Source organism: Mus caroli, unplaced genomic scaffold (genome assembly GCF_978045245.1).
Source record: "Mus caroli unplaced genomic scaffold, Mus_caroli_1 scaffold_9, whole genome shotgun sequence".
In the NCBI taxonomy this organism is placed as follows: domain Eukaryota; kingdom Metazoa; phylum Chordata; class Mammalia; order Rodentia; family Muridae; genus Mus; species Mus caroli.
The window spans coordinates 31,057,298-31,077,948 of NW_028227264.1; the positions used below are offsets into that span (position 1 = coordinate 31,057,298).

Here is a 20,651-nt window from a genome sequence, read left to right on the forward strand (position 1 = left end):
AATCCACAGATATCTGTGTCAAGTTATTCTACCAATCAGAATTTATGGATAGGGAATTTCCTTAAGAATATGTTTTTATTCTCTTGCTATTGGTTGGGATGTTCAACTGTGGCAAAGGACTTGCCTTGTCTAATACTCATGTCTTAACTTGTCTATGAGGATGGGACTTGTCTTGCCTAATATTCATGTAGTAACTTGCAAGCCATGATGTAAGTTACCTACATACATGTCTCTTTCTTCCAAATAGGATGTCAGCTCCTAGGGAGGTCTTGGGAGCTTAAACTTTACTTGACAATAACTCAAAATTGAAGTCTTATACAAAATAGTTTCTTACATTGAAGCAGGTGCTCTTTGATGTTGGGGTCCATCCCAGGGGCAACTTGTGAAAGCAAATATCATAAAAAGCTAATACACAGATGCAGGAAGTGCTACTGGGTGGTTGCTTTGGAGCTGAGCTTATTATTTCCGGGGCACATAACATAATAAGTAATCAACTTGGCCATCAGAAAGCATTTTGGTAACAACATAAACAAAATGTGAGAAAGTTTCCTTATAATGGCAGGCTAGCCAGGTAACAGTTACCTAGGACTTAATATTCCCTCTAGGCCTTATTCTTTTACCTAGGACTTGTAACCTACAAATATTTTGGTATATTAATATTCAATTTCCATAAATTATAAGCTAATTGCAATAAAACTGCTAGAGATCCATTTTTAAGGACCATCTACAATTATACAGCACACTATTGATATTGCTTGCCAAACAGTTGAGTAACACTATATGCCTCTAAGTCTCTGTTTTTGTAAAAGTATAGCTAGCATGCTTAAGAGACAATTTAACAGTCATTGAAATTAGCACACTTCTAGGACGATAGATGAATGACTCCAATGGCATTCAAAACTTCTGCTTTAAAATACATGTCAGCTTAAAAATATACATATTTTCGTTGTTACAACATTGAAACATCCTATTATAAAACTGCTCTAAAATAGCCCATGGAAAGAAATGTCCAATTATGCTACAAACCAGAAATAGGGAGCAATGTATCTATAGAGCAGTATACATTACTTCATGCCTGGATTGATAAGTGTGTACAGCTGGTATGATATCTGACACAGAGACAGAAACCACACCATAAAACATTATACTAGCATGAACATAGAGGCAACTAAAGATTTGAGAAATGCTATTATCTGTATATATAAATTTAGTATATTTAGTGTTGTGATCTAATCAGTGCTCAGCTTTTAGAAAACAATCAATGGCTCTTGTATTCCAGACTATTCCTTATTATTATTATTATTGTAATCTACAAATATTTTGACATGCTCATATTCCTTCTCCCTACAAGAATTACAGACTCATTGCAAATATTGTTAAGATGAAATAAATAAAATAGAATAAACTTCACAATTGTTCAACACTTTTAGGAATACATTTAGGATGTTTAACTTTAGCTAAGCAACACACTTTTATTTTTGCCTTTTAACATATGTTCGATCTATTTGTTTATTTATCTCCCTGCTAGCAACTATGTCAGAGGAGAATATGTTGCCTAAAATATACATATCAGTACATGCTTGAAAAACAAAATTGTTCTAGGAGAGTTTGATGCATTGGCCAGAGAAGAATCTGTGACACTCTTTCATCCTAAAATCTGGTATATGGAGTTCTTTCAATGTAAACATCTTCCTAACATCTGATTGCATTCACTACATAAAATATTAAATCTTTCCCTTGCTTTTTACTTCACTGGTACTATTTATCATTACTGCTCAATTTTATTCCTGTGATTAAATTGACAAGTTGTCAAGTCAAAATAAGAATTGGAACATAAAAATAACATAAAGCTATCAAATTATTGCCAGCACTTCCTATAAAAATAGTACTTATTTATGTGACAAATTATCTTGCGAAAAGAATCATTCCTTTTTCTCTTAATGTGGATAAGGGAGTTTCTGAAGGAATTACCACCTAAAGAGGATTCTAGTATAACATATATTCTGCAATGTCTTTGCTTGTTCCTGCCTGCCTCCTTACTCTATCTTAGCACTTAAATATTACCATCAAAGTCCTTATTGTCACTAAATAAATCCCCAAGAAAAGGATTGGGAGAGGAATTACACATAAAATGCATCCAGATTCAACTTTTTGTAACTTATTTTAAGGCAACTATAGTAATTATATTTTGTGCTTATTTTTTATCCAAACTATCATTGAAGTTATTATAAAATAAAGGCAAGCTTGAAGTTTTCCTCCCTTAAGGGATTTACATTATATTTCTGGTTTCTATTCGCCCCCCCCACCAAAAAAAATCTTAATATTCAGAATATTTCAATGCTGTGCTAAGAGAACACACTCGTTGAACTAGGAAGAAAAGGCCCTCCTGAGGATGAGATGTTCATCATTTTGTGACACTCATGAGTTGCTGTGGTCTAGCATCAACAATGCATGTTTGTCTGTATTAAAACAAATTATTTAGAAAACATAAATTATAGTTATGTTAACAATGATAATCTGTTTTAGAACAGGAAAAGAAAGAAAAGCACATAGAACCAGGTAACAATTTTAATGTTCTATTTTTAAATTTTTATGTTATTTAATTCATATCTGAATACTGAATTTTAATGGTTGTCACAGACTGTTTATTCACCCTCTCCCCGCTTTCTTTTTGTTTCACACAGCAAAGACACCAAAAAAGGAACATCCAGGTGAGTTAGACTGGTATACATCAATTGATTTTCCCAGGAGGCAAACATGATATGGGCTTATAAATATAATGCCACAAAAGACAGGAAATCTCTTCATTTCACTCTCTGTATTCTGAGCTCTTGCCAGAATCAATATCACTACAGTTTGAGAAAAGGGAGAGCAAGTGTTGTGTTGTCTCCTCATTGCTAAACATGTGTCTATGAATTGGCAGTAACAGATCCTCTGAGACATCAGTAGTGCATGTATCTGGTTCTATCCCAGAGCAACTAAATAAAAATCTGCATCTTAGTAAGATCATTTGGCATCTATTTATACAGTGTCTGAGAAACACTGTTGGTGAAAATACATCCAGACAAAAGCAACTTAGAGAAGAATGTTTATTTATCTCACAGTTCAAGGCAAAGGACCTTAAGGTAGTAAGTTACATTGTATCCACAGTCAGTTGTGAAAAAGTAATGACAGCTGTTTTTAGCCTGGTTTTCCTTTTCCTCAGTCCAGTACAACAGCCCATGGATGACCACATCTAGTGTGTGTTGTCCCATTTCCACTCATCTGACTTAGATCATGACTCACAGATATGCACAAAGGTTTGTATCCTTAGTGGTTCTAGTGTCTATATGAAGCTGGTGATCAGGAACAACCATTAGAGACACTGTTTTATAGATAGATATATTTATAATTAAAGATAACAAAATAATATAAGAATAAAACTTTTTCTGTAAATGCATCTCACATTGTTTTACTTTTGAAATATAAAATATTAAACTCCAAAGATTCTCTCTCCCTAGTCATAATGTTACTTAATAACATTTTTTGTTGCTCTGTGGTGTTGCTCTCAATATATCAATATCCTAAGATTAGAAAACTGAAATTAGAACCAACAGACCAGACGAATAAAACAACAGAAAAGAGTATAGTTAATATAGACAAAAAATCATTTTCATAAAGTTTCTAAAATTTAATCAGATCAAGTAAGTTATTTCAAATGAAAATTTGATCTTGCATTAAACACCACCTATAATTTTTTTCTTGGTGAAAATTACTCAAATAATGTTTTTGAGGCTTCTGTGCTCTCTTTGTCTCTGTCTTTTTCTGTCTCTGTCTCTCTGTCTCTCCTCTCTCTCTCTCTCTCTCTCTCTCTCTCTCTCTCTTTCATTTGTGTGTGTGTGTGTGTGTGTGTGTGTGTAGGATATATGAATGTGTCTCTCTCTGCATACACACACACACACACATAGGATATGTGAATGTGTGTGTATGTATGTATATGTAGGATATGTGAATGTGTCTAAGTGCATAAAATATGTGACTGTACATGTTTGTACAGGCTGTAAGCTTTAACCTTTAGGTAGTATAGGTGTTAAGTCTTGTGCATACATACAGTGACTGTGCATGTGTGCAGTATTCAGGCAGATGTAGTGTCAATTATTGTCTGCCAGCTGCTCCAACCACATTTAATTATAATTAAAAGTAAACAACATTCATTTACTATTATGTCAATAGCCAAGTAAGTGTGGCTAAATTATAGCCTATCTATAAGTTAAGTTTACTAGTTGAAGAGAAGAATATTAAATGAATAATTGGTTATAAAGTTTTTAAAAACTGAATAATTTTCAGATATACAATTTAAGAGATGAAATAATAGTATGTTTTATTATTTCACATTAATGGTCAAGCTACTGCAACTCAGAAAGGGAATATTTTGTCTACAATATACAGTGAAGCCTATTTATGTAGAAGTACATTCCCACAGTGAGTGACTCAACACATACTCCTATTTATACACATATGAGGAAAGCTAAAATAGAGTGAAAGTCATTGAAAACCTGCAGAATTATACACAAGTATTGATATGCGCAATTTAAGAGTTTAGCAGATCAGTATTACTGTGAGTTACGTTCATCTTCAGGTTTGAATACAGTACAGCAGTTTTATAACACTTGGACATTTTCATTTTATTTTGCTTTGTTTTTAGACACAAGTTGTTTCCAGGCAGCTCTGGCTATCCTGTAGCTCACTATGTAGATCATGCTGGACTCAAACTCACAGATATGCTCCTGCCTCTGCTTCATGAGGCCTTGGATTAAAGGTGTGCACCACCATCTCTAGCTACTTAGAAATTTTTTAAAGTGATGTTGTTATTGGATCATTTATCAACTTAATTTATACTTTTGGGGCACTGTTATAGACTCTGGAAAATGCACTGCTCTAAACATGGCAGCAATCAGGCCACTTGATAACTATTGAAAACCCTGTAAATGAAAGATGGTTGGACTCTCCTGACAAATCTGTGGGCTGTGAAATCTATTTTAGAGCATAGCAAAGAAAATTGCAAAGCTACATTTTCCTCTCAGATATAATTTGCTTCAGTTTCTAATATTATACTTTCTTTCAACCAAGAAGGCCTCAAAGTTATTTTTAATGAACGTAGACTACTAATTAACGAAGGTCTGTTTCTCTCTTGTCATTGCAGGTCCAAGTGAAAAACTCAGAAAAGCAAGTAAGTTGAACAACGCTTGATAAGAATAGCATGGTTTAGTGGCCTACTTGCTTGCAAGTTCTTCTGTAGACCTTCTTAATGCTGTTTTTTGAATCCCACTTGTCTGCATTTCTATATGATGAATTGTTACAGTGAAGAAACATACAAAATAACTTCTGTCTTGTCTGCTTGTTCTTATGAGAATTTGTCTAGAGAGCTTAAATTTGTGAGTTTTGAGTTACTTAGTTTGTAATTCCTATCTTCCTCTTTTTTCTTCCACAGAATTAAATATAGTTTTATTGTCTTATGCATTTTCTAATAATTTAAGGATCCCAATGAATAGTATAGTAGCTTTGTCTACTATTTAATTTCATTATTAATGAAATGTAGACATCCTAAAACTTTATTAAAATTTTTTGTAGAATTTCAATTCTTTTTTAATGTGTGTGTCCTCAGATTAATTTTTTCTGATAACTGAAAAGTTAACAGTGGCAGCTCTCATGCTTAGGGAAAAATGCTGATTTTTTGATTATTATTTTTTATTGGATAAAATTGTTATTTCAATACTGTAATTTATAAATATACTTATTAGTAAATATTGAGGTCAATAACATCATTTCATTATAACTAATTTTCTTAGGCTTTACATATAAGAATAATAGTAGAAAACAAGCAGCACACACTATAGAAACCATTTGTATTTCTGTTTTGAGTTACTAATGCATGCATATTGACCCTAGTGATGATACATAAAGGAGCTCGATGGTTTATTTTGAAACAGTATTTTGTTGATGGATATATCACAGAATAATTAGAAAATATTAGTTAGCTTGATATTATTTAAATATAGAAAATGGCAGTTGTGATTATCACAAAGGCATTAAAAAACCTACAGATTATTTTTTTTTAAAGAGCAATTTAGGTTAAGGCTAGAGAGCTAATTCATCAGATAAGAATACTTGCTGCTCTTTGCTGCACTTCTACAAGAATTAAATTTTTGAGTTCAGTTTCCAATACTCACGACAGTTTACAGTTGCCTATAACTCCATTTCCAGGGCTTCCAATATCCTTCTTTGCCATCAATGGGTATACAAATCCATAAATGCACATGCACAGGCACAAACACACACACACACAGTCATACATACATACATACTTACACATCCTCACATATAAACACATAAAAATTAAAAAAATAAAAGTTATTCATTACCTATAATTCTGTTTATATTTTCACACAAAGCTGGACTTAAAAGTTGAATGTAAGGCTAACTGGAACTTTGTAACACAGATTGTTTAGTATGCTAAGCCACAGAAATGCATAATCAAGAAAATGTATAAAATGAAACTGATAATTTTGCATCACTCATAGAAAGCCTTAGATTGAAAATCACTCTGAAATTTAAAATTTCTCATGAGGAAATATGACACACAGATAAAAATATTCATCTACAAGGAAAGAGCCTGGAATTATATCCATCTGTGAAACACTGTCCAATCACGTTTTGAAGAGATAAGCATCTTTTGCAGTAAGCTTTTAGACTAGCTTGTCAAATTATTTAAATCCAACTTAAAATTCAAAGAGGTAGTATTCAATCCTTTATGCAATTGAGAGCATTGAGCTTGACATGAACATTAATCTTCACTACAAAATTAATTTAGAATATTTCATAAGTTACATATTTATCTAGTAACTGGCCTTTTGATATTTAAATCATTAAACATAACAGATTTAACACAGTTAAGATAGACCATCAACTACTAAAAGATTAATACCTAAGGTGAAAGTTGCATACTATGGCTAGTTTTGAAAATGCTCTAGCTTGTCCATATTGTATTTTGCATTTGTAGGTATTACCTGACTACCTGTAATATGGTTTCTATTATTTTCAACCACAATGGTATATAAGACAGATATCCAGATAAATTAACACTAGTCAAGTATTTTCAGGGGTTTATTGTAGAAAGCCGGAGAAAGGAAGAAGTGCAGAAAAGTAGAGGGCAGCCATGGCCATGTGGAAATATGGAGGTTGGGGGAGGAAAGGTGGAGAAAGAGACAGCAAGGGAGCAACAGAATAAGAGGTAAGAGAGCACGGGAGAAAGGAAGGGGCAAGCAGCTTGCTGTTACCAGAGAACCATTTGGAGGAGCATACCTGGCTGTTGCCTGATAATTGTGGGGGTGGAGTTTGGACAACCTACTTGACTGATAGCCACAGAACTTTGGAGCTGGGGCCTCATATCAGGAGCCTAGTGTCAGGGAGCATATGACAAACTTCCTTCCATCCCTTGCACATTAATCTTCTGGTTCTCCAGGGTTTAAACCTAGCTTGTTAAGAAAACAGGCTGGGGGCTGGTGAGATGGCTCAGTGGGTAAGAGCACCCGACTGCTCTTCCGAACGTCCGGAGTTCAAATCCCAGCAACCACATGGTGGCTCACAACCATCCGTAATGAGATCTGACTCCCTCTTCTGGAGTGTCTGAAGACAGCTACAGTGTACTTACATATAATCAATAAATAAATCTTTAAAAAAAAAAAAAAAGAAAGAAAACAGGCTGCCTTTCATGGTCCCACAATGTGTCACTTTTAACATGGGATAGAATGGTGCTGTGGTTGATAGTATGACTAGTTATCTCTAAATAGGAAGATGGCGAGACAGTTGGGATTTTAGAGTATAGATTATGTAACAAATGTAATACTATCCATGGTGGTTCTTCAAAAGGACAGTATATTCACACTACTTACTAAAAATATGATGGCATCATCTCTATTTTATTGTGAATGGTTATACCACACATCAGTTCTCTGATGGTCTTTGGAAACGCTGCTGTTTTTAATTCTTTCCACACTGAGTAACTTAGAGTGTAGATCACATAGTTTACACTATCTACAAATAACCTCCAGTCAATTGAGTTATTACCAAATATTTACCTTAGGCCAGAAAAAAAATGAACTTTTTTCTATATCAATTCACCTAAAATGCCAACAAACATTTTTTTTCATCCTCTGATTTTAGCCCTGCACATATTTCCATATGTTCAGCCAACATTAGTAACTTCAGTGTCCTCCTCTATTAAAATGTACCTCAGAATTATTTTGGAGCAGCTCCAGATGAGGAGCTGAAGAAAAAGTAAGGGAATTTTGACTTTAGGTATTTATCATTGAAAGAGCAGCAAGAGAATGGAATATTATTTGAAAACCACTGAAGTATTTCTGAAAGAACAAGGAATATGGTCTTATTCTGGTTTACTAAATTAATAGTTGTAGAGTCTTCTGCAGTAACCATGACTTCCTAAGAAAAGTTAGCTAGGTTTCCAGTACCAGACATGGTATGCCTCTTGTTGAAAGGGTATTATGTCCAATCTGTACAGTTGTTCGGCCATGATGATCATTGATATGATTTGCAGGCATCATAGCTAGATAGAACAGTTCATTGCTTCTCTTCCTTGGAAGCTTGTCAGATGCTTTCTGGTACTATGGAATCTAGAGCATGGAGGGAGCATTCAGGTAAAGTTTAGCTCAGGGAACTCTGGACCCTGTTTCTGAAGTGCATAGCATCTTCTGCAGTAGTAACTTAGCTTTCACCTCTGGGCTGTAGCCAATGACATGAGCAATAGGTTGTATATTTAGGGGCTTACATAGATCCCTCTGGCCAACAACTCAAAACAAGACTTCTCATGTCTGGTATGGAGCTTTATGTTAGGGGGTCTTTGGCTCTTAGAGGGAGTGCTGTCACCCCAGATGAGAAAAGTCCATTAAAATATATACGTAAAGAAGTACAAAGACATTTTTCTTGAAACACAGGGAGAGGTTGAAAAATCCTCTAAGAAAATATCTAAGCTGTAAGTTTAAAAAGATTCTGTATTTTGTTATGCTAAAATTAAGATCTTTGTCAATAAATGCTATAACAAGTAGTAGTAATACACCTATGCTAATAAAACTAAAAGTATAAATATATGATAATAAAAATCACCTCAAATAATGAAATGTTTATAAAATGAGAAGAGAAACATTACAAAGATTTATTACTTCATCAATGCTTTCTCTTCCCCCTACAAACTGTAGAAAGCTTCACCTATTTTTGTTTCAAAATGAAATACTTTGTTCTAGGCTCAGATTCCATATTTTATCTTTAGTGCAGCCTTCTTATTTTCTTTATTAGATATTCAAAAATGTGTCCCACATAACAAAGGTTTTGCCTTTTAAATTGTTATTATTTCTGAAAGAAGCAATGGAATTAAAAAAATAATAATATTATGACTAATGTTTAATACTGCTCACACTCAGCTTCCTAAGTCAAATATTCTTGACCATCTACCTAATTAAAAACTGAACATAGAAGGCCTTTATAAGGTCTTCTCCAAAATTTGTAAATCACACTGTAATTAAATGCTAATACTTTAACAACTATTTTTGTTTAATAAGGCACTTTTTATCGGCACTAAGAATACATAAGAATACAATTTTGATATCATAGAGTTATACCATGGAAGGAACTTTACCTAGAGCTCATTTATTAAAAAGCAAAACATGATACAAATGTTTTATTCTTTCTCTTTCCTATCTCTGCTCCCCCGCCCCCTGTGTGTCTCAGGCACTATGTGCATTTTGTTTTGGTTAAATATATTGTAGTCTGACTATAATACTATATGCTATTGTTCAGAAGACTCTGATAGCCATTGCTTATTCTTTAAATAACTGAATTTGCAGAAGCCGAACAAGCCAAGGAAGAGATTGCTGCTGCCTCAACAAAAAAGGGTAAACACAGCTGAAAAAAAAAGCTGATATGACTATAACTTGATCCTGAAGCTTTTAACTACTGTCTACGTAGTGCAGTTAGAGAAGCTCTGCTTGCTGATTTTGCTATTTTACTGACACAAAAACAAACTTTGCATGATTATTACTGCATCTACATTAACAAAGTTTTGTGGTTAGTTCATTATTGCAGTCAGTTTTAGCCTACTAGATCTATAAATTAATGTTTTTAACTATATCTAAATTGAAATACAGTTTTTGAAAAATTTTATAAGTATTCTGCTTAAGTACAGTATGATTTAATTTATCCATAAGGAATTTGGATTCAACACACAGGTTTAAAAGACTAAGTATTGAATAAATTAAAATTTGGCCAAGAAGAAACACATAGTATGTTCATTTATTATGAAAATATTATAGGACTAAGAAATATATTCCATGAGGTGCTGACACAGGGAAGTTGTGTTTCAAGAAGCAAAATGGGAAGTTGCAAGAGAAAATAGTAATTCTAAGAATGTTCTTGAAATCAACTCATAAGAATATTTAATAAGTCTACATTAATTATTCATTCAAGACCACAAAAATTCACACACACACACACTTACACACACATTCCATTAAAATGACATTACATATATTTATAGAAATTACACTATATACATACAAAAATAAAACACACGTAAAAATTTTAAACTAATAAAATATGCATGGCATTAATTTACATGTTCCTTCTAACATTATATGTATAAACATATGTACCACATTCATTATGTGTTCCATATATTACTATTAGTTGATTTATATTTATAAATCGGTATGTACCAATTTATATTGGTATGATTATATGGTGCTATGTAGGTACATATTATGTTTAATTGATGTAATTTCACCATAACTGACAGAAGCCTAAATTAAAGTAGCTTTATGTTATATCATATTCTTTTTAATTATTTTATTTATTTACATTTTAAATGTTGTCTCCCTTCCCATATTTCCCTCCACATTACTCCCAACATATCCCCCTTCCCCTTTGCCTCTATGAGGTTGCTTCTCTACCCACACACCCACTCTTGCTCCTCTACCCACACACCCACCCACATCCTCTCCATTCTAACATCCCCCTATGCTGGGACACCAAGCCTTCACATGACCAAGGGCCTCCCCTTCCTCTGTTGCCAGATAAGGCCTCCTCTGCTACTTGTATAGCTGGAGCCATGGATCTGTTCATGTATACTCTTTGGTTGGTTTTGTCCCTAGGAGCTCTGGGAGCTCTGGTTAGTTGATATTGTTCTTCTTGTGGGTTGCAATCCCCTTCATCTCCTTCAATACTTCCCCTAGGTCTTCCATTAGAGTCCCCAGGCTCAGTTTTATGGTTGTCTGTGAGTGTCTGCATCTGTATTAGTCAGGTGCTGGCATGGCTTGGTACTTTTTTGTTGATATAAATAATAAGAGATGTCATAGTATTGTGAATAGGCTGGAAGTATTAATAGACAATAAGGTAAAGTCGTTAATCTGGAAATTGGTATTTGGGCCTCACATGCTGTCAATAAGATCAAGTTACTGATAAATTTAAGAACAAGAAGGAAGATGAAGACATGCTGCCTTTATATCTGTAACTAAAACTGACACTAACACTCTGTCCAGAAAACAGTAGATGCTTTGTTGTGTAATTTAATTATGGGCAATTCTCTTTGAGTAATTAATGATGGGGGAGAAGAGTAGAATTATGTCTACATAAGAAAACATTGAACTACTGACATTGGATACATGCATGGATTGAGGCTTTTTTCCTTTTCAAAAATTAATTTTTTAAAATTCATTTTATATCACAATCATAGTCCTCCACCCCCTCTCCAAGTCTTACCCTTACAGATGCCTCTCCCCGTGGCCCCTTCCCCTTCTTCTCAGAGAAGGAGAGTCCCTTCTTGGGTACCACCCCACCCTAGGACATCTGTACCAGCAGGACTAGGCATATGCTATCCCACTGGGGCCCAACCAGTCCAAAAAGGGATCCAATGGCAGGGAACAGAAATAGCATTAGCCTCTGCTCCACTTATTAGGGGACCCATATGAATAACAAGCTGCATATTTGCCAAAAATGTATAAATGGTCTATGTCCAGCCCAGTCTCTAGACCCAATGGTTCCCAGTTATTTGACTTTCTAGGTATTCTTTTTGTATACTTGACAATCTGGCTAGCTCAATTTGATACCCCACTCTTCCACAAGACTTCCCAAGCTCAGCCTGATATTTGGCTGTGGGTCTATGAATGTGCCTCCATCTGGGTCTAGATAAAGCCTCTCCAGATAGAGTTATGTTAGGTTCCTGTCTGTAAGCATAGCAGAGTATCTTAAACAGTGTCAGGGGTTGACTCTCTCATATGGAATGAGTTTCAAGTTGAGGCAGTCATTGGTTGGTTCTTTCCTCGGTTTCTGCTCCATCTTTATCTTTGCACATCTTGTGTGCAGGACAAATTTTCAGTTGAAGATTTTGTGGGACCTCTTCTGGAAGTCCTTCTTGGCTACAGAAGGTGGCCACTTCAGTCTCTTTGTCTCCCTCTGGTAGAAATCTCAGTTAGACTCCCTATATCAATGGCTCAGACCTCCAGCTAGTCCCAGAGATGCCCCCAACTGATTGCCATTCTCCCTCCCAGCCTCTCTTATGCCCCTTCTCCTCATGCATGATTGCCACCCTAGTTTGCTTCCTTACCCCCTCTTCTACCTAGTTCCCTCTCTCTATTCACCTGTAATACCTCTTTAGTTTACCCTTCTGAGTGAGGTTCATGCCTCCTCCTTTGTTTCCCAAGTTTCTTAGGGCCTGTGGGGATTATAGCATAGTTATCCTGTACTTAATGCTAATGTCCACTTATAAGCTAGTACATGCTATTCTTGTCTTTCTGGCTCTAGGTTACCTCATTCATGATAATATCCTCAATATCCATCCACTGAGCAACAAGAAAACTAAATCAAGGGTATAGAAATTGGAAAGAAAGAAATAAAAGTATCACTATTTACAGATGACATGATAGTATACATATGGGAACGAAATTTTTATCATAGAACTCCTACAACTGATAAATATTTTCAGCAAAGTAGCCAGATAAAAACTAACTTAAAAAATCAGTTCTCCTTTATATAAAATGATAAATGAGCTAAGAAATTAGAGAAACTGTACCCTTTACAATAGTCACAAATAATACAAAGTATCTTGGTGTAACTCTAATCAAGCAAGTGAAAGATCTGCATGACAAGAACATCAAATCTCTGAAGAAAAAATCAAGGAAGATATCAGAAGATGAAAAGATCTTCTATGCTCATGGTTCAGTAAGATTAACAGAGTAAAAATGGCCATCTTACGAAAAGCACTCTATAGATTCAGTGCAATTTGCACCAAAATTCTGACACAATTTTTAGAGACCTTAAAAGAGCAATTATCAACTTCATATGGAAAACAAAAAACCCAGGACAGCTAAAACAATCCTGACCAATAAAAGAACTTCAGGATGAATCCACATACCTGACTTCAAGCTGTATTACAAAGCAATAGTGATAAAAACTGTATGGTATTGGTATAGAAACAGATACATTTATCGATGGAATAGAATAAAAAACCCAGAAATAAATTCACATACCCATGGACACTTGATTTTTTGATAAAGAAGAGAAAACATTACAATGGAGAAAAAAAGTGTCTTCAATTAATGCTGCTGGTCTAACATGATGTTTGCCTGTATACAAATGCAAATAAGTCCCTATTTGTCACCTTGTACAAGCCTCAAGCCCAAGTGGGTCAAATACCTCAACATAAAATCAGATACTCTTAATATAATATAATAGAAAATGGAGAATTAACTTGAATGCATTGGTACAGGAGACAGCTTCCTGAACCAATAGCTCAGGCTCTAAGATCACCAACTAATAAACAGGACCTCATGGAACTGCAAAGCTTCTGTAAGGCAAAGAACACTGTTAATAGGACAAAACAATAGCCTACAGATTGAGAAAAGATCTATCTAAAATATATAAAGAACTCAAGAAATTAGATACCAAGAACCCAAATAACCTAATTAAAAATGGGTTACAGACCTAAAAAGGGGAATCTCAAATGTCTGAGAAGCACTTAAAGAAATGTTCAATGTCTTTAGTCATCAGGGAAATACAAATGAAAAGAACCCTAAGATTCCATCTTATACCTGTCAGAATGTCTCAGGTCAAAAACACATGGGTAGTGGATTCACAGGGATAGACTATGAAACTTTGATGTTTTTTTGTTCTTCAAAACCTTGTTACAATGTTACAACATATGAAGACACTGTTGACAGCTATATTTATCACTGTTGCATACACAGTTGCCCTGTGTGAGACAGACAAAGATGAATACAATAGCAGCCCCTGCCAATTTGGGGCTGGGGCTAGGGTGGGGGTGGGGAATGTGTATATATGTAGTGGATGTGTAAAATGGTCTTCACATGGGACCCCCTACAACTGGAACAGAGGCTTACCCTGACTCTCTTGCCTGTCTCTGGATCCTGCTCCCCTAACTTGGCTGACTTGCCTGATCTCAGTGGGAGAGAATGTGTCTAGTCCTGCAGAGACTTGACATGCCAGGGTGGGTTGGTATGAAGGTGGGGATTACCCCCTTCCCGTAGTAGAAGGGTAAGGGGTAAAGGGAGGGGCTGTGAGAAGAGAGACAGGGAGGATGGGGCAGTGCTATGATTAGAATATAAAATGAATAAATAAATTAGTGGGGAAACTCAAGTGATAGCACATGCTGAGGATGTGGCACAAGAGGAACACACCTCTATTGCTGGCAGAAGGGCAAACTTGTACAACTACTTTGGAAATTATTTGGTAGTTTTTTAGAAAACCAGGAAAGTCCTTCCTATATCACTCCTGGGTATACATCCAATAGATGTCCCACTATACATCAGTGATACTTTCTCTACTATGTTCATAGTGGCTTTATTCTTATAGCCACAAACTGGAAACCACCTTGATTTTTGTCAACTGAAGAGTGGATAAAGAAAATGTGATACATCTACACAGTGGATAACAAGTCAGCTAACTGCTTACTCACAGGAGCCTGTTATAGCTGTTGCCTGAGAGGCTCTGCCAGGGCCAGACCAATAGAGTTGCAGATGTACACAGCCAAACATTGGACTGAGTGAATGGGCCCCAATGAAGAAGTTGGGGCAAGGACTGTAAGAGCTGAACGGGTTTGCAGCCTCAAAGGAAGAACAGCAATATCAACCAAATCTTCCAGGGACTAAACCACCAATCAAAGAGTACATGGTTCCAGCCATGTATCAAAGGATTGCCTTATCTGGCATTACTGGGAGGGGAACTCCTTATGCCTGTGGAGGCTTGATGACTCAGGATAAGGGAAAGCTAGGCTGAGGAGGCAGGAGTGGGTGGACAGGTGGGGAGCACCCTCATAGAGACAGACGGAGGGAGTAGGGGGTCCAGTGCTTGTGGAAGGGAAACTGGGAAGATAGATAACATTTGAAATGCAAATAAATAAAATAACCAATAAATAACAAAGTCATGATGAATTTTGCAGGATAGAATCATTTTATCTTGAACATGGCATAAATATAAACATTCATAGTTTGCAGTTTCACTATGTCAAACTATGTCAAAGTAGAATAAACAGTGATATAAAATCAAAACTGTATAATCAATTATGGACCCCATAAGAGTCCTCAACTAAGGATGCCATGAATTTTTAACTTAGCAAATATTTTTGTTGGAATGAGCTTACTTTGTAAATCTTAGAGTCAAACGACAGAGGAAAACTCTATTTATAAACAAGAATTATAACCAACTACTTTGCCATCTTATCTTAATCTTATATCTCTGTTATTGTTTAAATATGGTTCTGCATATTAGTTTGACAGATAATGAAAAGAATGAGCAGAGTAAAACTTGCTTCCAAAGCTCTCAGTAACAAACTCAGGTAGGGAATTATATAGCTGACAAATTTAAAAACAACATTAAACCTGATTTTTCTCAACTGTTAATAATTACACATTCCCATTCCTCTCATAGGTAGCACATTTATTGTTCTCTTGTGCATTTGCCACCTTCTAATCTCTCATAGTTTACAGAAACAAGAAATTGAATAGTGGTTGTTTTTATCTCCAAGTTGACTTTGAACAAGGGACTGTACATGATGTTGCTTTTGTGATTGTTGTAATGTTTTCAATGTTACAAATAATTCAATTACAATGTACTAATTAAGGTATAATGTACTAATTTAAATTTGTATAAATTGCTTCACTTTAATGTTTTATTTGAAGAGGAATAATATTAAATCCTCATTTGACACCATCTGTTTTGAATTTAAAAAATCTCTACTTATTTTCACAGTCACTCAGCATAAACTTATGGATATCATTTTCTGTATAAAATAAAACATGGGGGATAATGCTTGAATCTAAAATACTCAAAAAATATGAAATCTATTTTTACTATCAGTAAAAAATGTTCCAGTATAGCTGTAGCTCAAGGCTGAAGTCCAAATGGGAGATAAATTCAGATAAAAAGACATAGCAGTTTATAAGTTATTCTTTCCTTGAAATCATCAAAAGATTTTCTTTGCAGTGGCTTCAGAAGCAAGCCTTCTATAACAGATGTATTTGCAATGTGATCCTGATCAGAATGATCTGTGAGAGCACCTTGGGTGTCAGCAATAGAGCAAGGCAAGGTAGTGGGGCTTTGCAGGACACATATGAGGATCCATAACTCAGGAAGAGAACTTGGTCTCAAGATGTGGCATGACAGAGCTCCTATGGTAAATGCTAATGGTATTTCTTTCTCTGAAGCAAGGAAACCTGTTAGTTTGTGAATAATTAAAGTCCTCAGCATGAAACTTCACTTTTTGTCTCTGCTCCTTGTCTGGGGAGAAGTTTCTAAGGCAAACTATTCTTTAATTTTCATCAGAATCTGAACTTTACTTATGAAATATTTACATGCTTTTACTGTGTAGATACTTAACAGTTGGCATCGCAGAGACTCCATTATTAACTTAGGCTTTAAATTCTATCTTGACTTGTGGTGTACCTATGCTAGATCACAAATCTACCCTAAATTCTGAAGATCCAAATTGTATCTCCATTTCTGATTTTACTACGCATTTCAGACTTCTGTTTTCAACTGTTTAATTAACAACTTAAGGTTCTTCCCTCCTCATCTTAAAATGCCTACTCTTTCCTACCCATTTGCTTTTCATTATCTACTCTTTACCTTATGAGAGAACAATTTTCCATTTTCTCTTTATTTCTAATACATCCTTATTTTCATATAATCTTAATGTATTCCCATTTTTATTTCATAAACATTTCCTGTGTATGTGTTTGTATTCATAACCCTATCAGTACAGTCAAACCTTTATTGTCTTCTTCCTGAATTACTGTTCTGACCTGTGACTGGCCTCACATACATATATTTATATTAAAACTCAGCAAAGGCCATAGGAAATCACCAGAGCCAAAACATTGAACAAATCACTTGAAATTCTTTCTTCTAGCTACTCATATGGTCCAACCTCATTAAAATGGTGTTTCCTTAATAGAACCTAGCCTCTCTTACATTCAGTATTCTGGGCCTAGAAACTGGCTCAATTTATTGAAGAGTCGTGATTTTTTTGTTGCTCTGACTCAAAGCAGCCTTTAAATCATTTCTCCTGAAATTTTTCTGCTTCTCTAGATGGAGCATATATTTAGTAGCTCTCTATCTACTTCTAGAAATACCATGATGAATTATCCAGTGGTATATGTGAGCCAGACATCTTAATGATTTCATTTCCTGTGTTTTCCTATATGGTTTTCCTATATTACCCATCCATTGCTAGTGTGAAATGCAATTATATTTGTTATATTTTAATTATTCAGTTGAACAGCTGTGGCTCCCACCATAAAATATGACATAAAAAGAGCAATAAAATATTCTACTTAGAACATTGACCAATGCTTCCCACATAATAAAGAATTCCTGAGCTTGGATCCCATCAACTGTGGAATGACTAGATGTGCATGTGTCTATATTCCAGATATTTGGATTTCCACTATCCAGTAATGCTAACACACCATTCATCTCCTGCATCAGGGAGTGATTCTGCTTTAAAAAAAATAAAGTGAAGACCTATAGAGAAAGGCAACTTATGTTAACATCTGGTCTGTGTATGTGCACCTTCATGCACATGTCACACAACCACATATATATGTACACAAGCATATATCACATGTGTGCATGATTATACATGAATATACACTGGCAGATATATACTCCATATATACATACATACATGCATACACACACACACACAGACACGTGACTGTGCGTGAGACTGTGTGTGTGTGTGTGTGTGTGTGTGTGTGTGTGTGTGTGTGTGTGTGTGTGGAGCATCAGCATCATTTTGCTTTGTATCACATTCAGAGAACTTCATTACTGGCTTGATAGACAGTAGATTAATTCCCCCTGACAAGGATGGAACACTGCATAGAACAGAGACAAAACTTGCTTTAATCAAAATGATCTATGAAAATCTCAGAGATCAGTATCTTCAGTCTCCGCAGAGTCTGCCCATAAGCTCCATCTCAAGTTACTGGATCCTATTTTTTGTGAATGTTCTTTGAGGCTAGGACATATACTTGTATTATAATTCAGCCAATCATATGAGAAATTGCTGTACTTATTTCTGGGGGGGGGGGGGGTTACTGTTCTTGTTCTTAGACTTTTTTTTTTTTAACCAGCCTAATTACTATGGGAGAGATGATTCTTTCTCAAGTCACATGCAAAAGTCTTTACATTGTTTAAATATATATCATGAGAAATTAAGTTTTATCTCTATTATGCTTATTCTTTTTATTATTTTGTGTGTACATAGTAGAAGTAGTTGATCAACATCATTATGTTTCTTAGACTTGATAAAAGGCTTAGGAGATTGTGTGTGTGTGTGTGTCACAAATTTTTTTGCTCCTCACAAGTGATATGTCAGAAGTATCAAAGGCATTTATCATGCACATTGTTTTTAAGAGAAAAGTATTTTATTTACTTCTTAAATACCTATAAACAAACCTATAAAGGAATTATCCTTTGGCAAGACACTTGTTTGTTCACCATAATACAATTCACAGTTTCACACCTGGCCGTTTTGTCCAAGTATTCTCCTCCTTGGCAGGCTTATCTATTAAACTGAATATTCACTTTAGATTGGGATGCACATCAGAGTCTGAAGTTGCAAGCACAGTGCCTAGGAGGGTGTTCTGCATATATGTTAAGACTGAGAGCTTGTTGTTCGTGGGGAACTCATAACATTGGGCATGGGCATATCTCTGACTCCTTTTCCTCCTCTTGGGATTCGTTTAAACATTTTAAATTAAAGAAAATAAGAAAATAAGTCTATTAATTTTAAGGATCTTTTTAAGTATCCCAAATTTTATTTTATTTTAAATTTTTTATTCTTCTCTCATAGACTACATCTTGACTGCAGCCCCTTCTTCCCTTCCTCCCAGTCCCCTACTCCACCTACCCTCTTTCCCAGATCCATTATTCTTCCATTTCACTTTTTAAAAAGGCAGCCATCATAATGATATCAGTGAGACATGGCATAAAAAGATCTAATAAGTCTAGAAATAAACCTATCTATCAAGGCTAGAAGAGCCAACCCAGTAGGAGGAAAAGAACTCCATAAACAGGTTAAAAAAAATCAGAGAAAGCCCCTGTTCCTATGCTTTGGAGTTTCACAAAAATCTCAAGCTGAACAACTACAACATGTATGCAGAGAACCTAACACAGATAAATGTAGGTTCTGTGATTGTCATGTAAGCATCTTTGAGACCCTGTGAGCCCTGCTCAGGTGATTCTGTGGGCTGTGTTCTTCTGATGTCCTCAGCCCCTTTCCCCGGCTCCTATGATCCTTCCTCCACCTCTACTGCTGGGTTTACCAAACTCTAACATTTGGGTGTGGGTCTCTGCATCTACCTCCATTGGCTGCTGTAAGAAGTCTCTCTGATGATTATTGGGCTAGGCACTTATCTAAGAATATAACAGAATATCATTAAGAATAATTTGGCAAATACAGAAGTGGATGCTCACAGTCAGCTATTGGATGGAACACAGGGGACCCAATGGAGGAGCTAGAGAAAGTACCCAAGGAGCTGAAGGGGTTTGCAACCCTATAGGTGGAACAACAATATGAACTAACCAGTACCCCCAGAGCTCATGTCTCTAGCTGCATATGTAGCAGAAGATGGCCTAGTTGGCCACCATTGGGAAGAGGGGCCCCTTGGTCTTGCAAACTTTATATGCCCCAGTATTGGAGGACGCCAGGGCCAAGAAGTGGGAGTGGATAGGGGAGCAGGGTGGGGGGAGGGGATAGGGGATTTTCAGGATAGCATTTGAAATGTAAATGAAGAAAATATCTAATAAAAATTGAAAAAAAAAGGAAAAAAGGAAAAAGGAAGAATTTCATTTACTTTTTATGTTATTTATTTACTTATTTACTTAATTTTTTGTCAGTCATGTTTTGTTCTACCCTAGGACTCTGAGCTATCTGGCTCAGGCAGTGTCAGGCATGTGTCTCAATGTAGACAAATCATTGGTTGACCATTACCCCAAGCTATGAACCACCTTTACCACAGCATATCTTTCAGTAAGGACAGGATGTGGGTGGAAGGCTTTGTGACTGGATTAGTGTCCTAGTCCCACCA

The 20,651-nt window shown here is 35.6% G+C and overlaps 1 protein-coding gene across 14 annotated transcripts in view; it reads left to right on the plus strand.

Annotated features, from left to right (window-relative positions):
- Window positions 1-20,651, plus strand: part of LOC115032149 (triadin-like) — a 280,731-nt gene that overhangs the window by 71,839 nt on the left and 188,241 nt on the right. For 11 of the 14 annotated variants that reach the window (XM_085842738.1, XM_085842726.1, XM_085842728.1 and 8 more), the window contains 4 exons: window positions 2,527-2,559; window positions 2,685-2,711; window positions 5,183-5,209; window positions 9,897-9,944. In XM_085842738.1, coding sequence (XP_085698864.1) covers window positions 2,527-2,559; window positions 2,685-2,711; window positions 5,183-5,209; window positions 9,897-9,944 — 135 coding nt within the window. The remainder of the gene's footprint in view (window positions 1-2,526; window positions 2,560-2,684; window positions 2,712-5,182; window positions 5,210-9,896; window positions 9,945-20,651) is intronic. The other 3 variants (XM_085842736.1, XM_085842737.1, XM_085842739.1) reach the window with 3 other exon arrangements.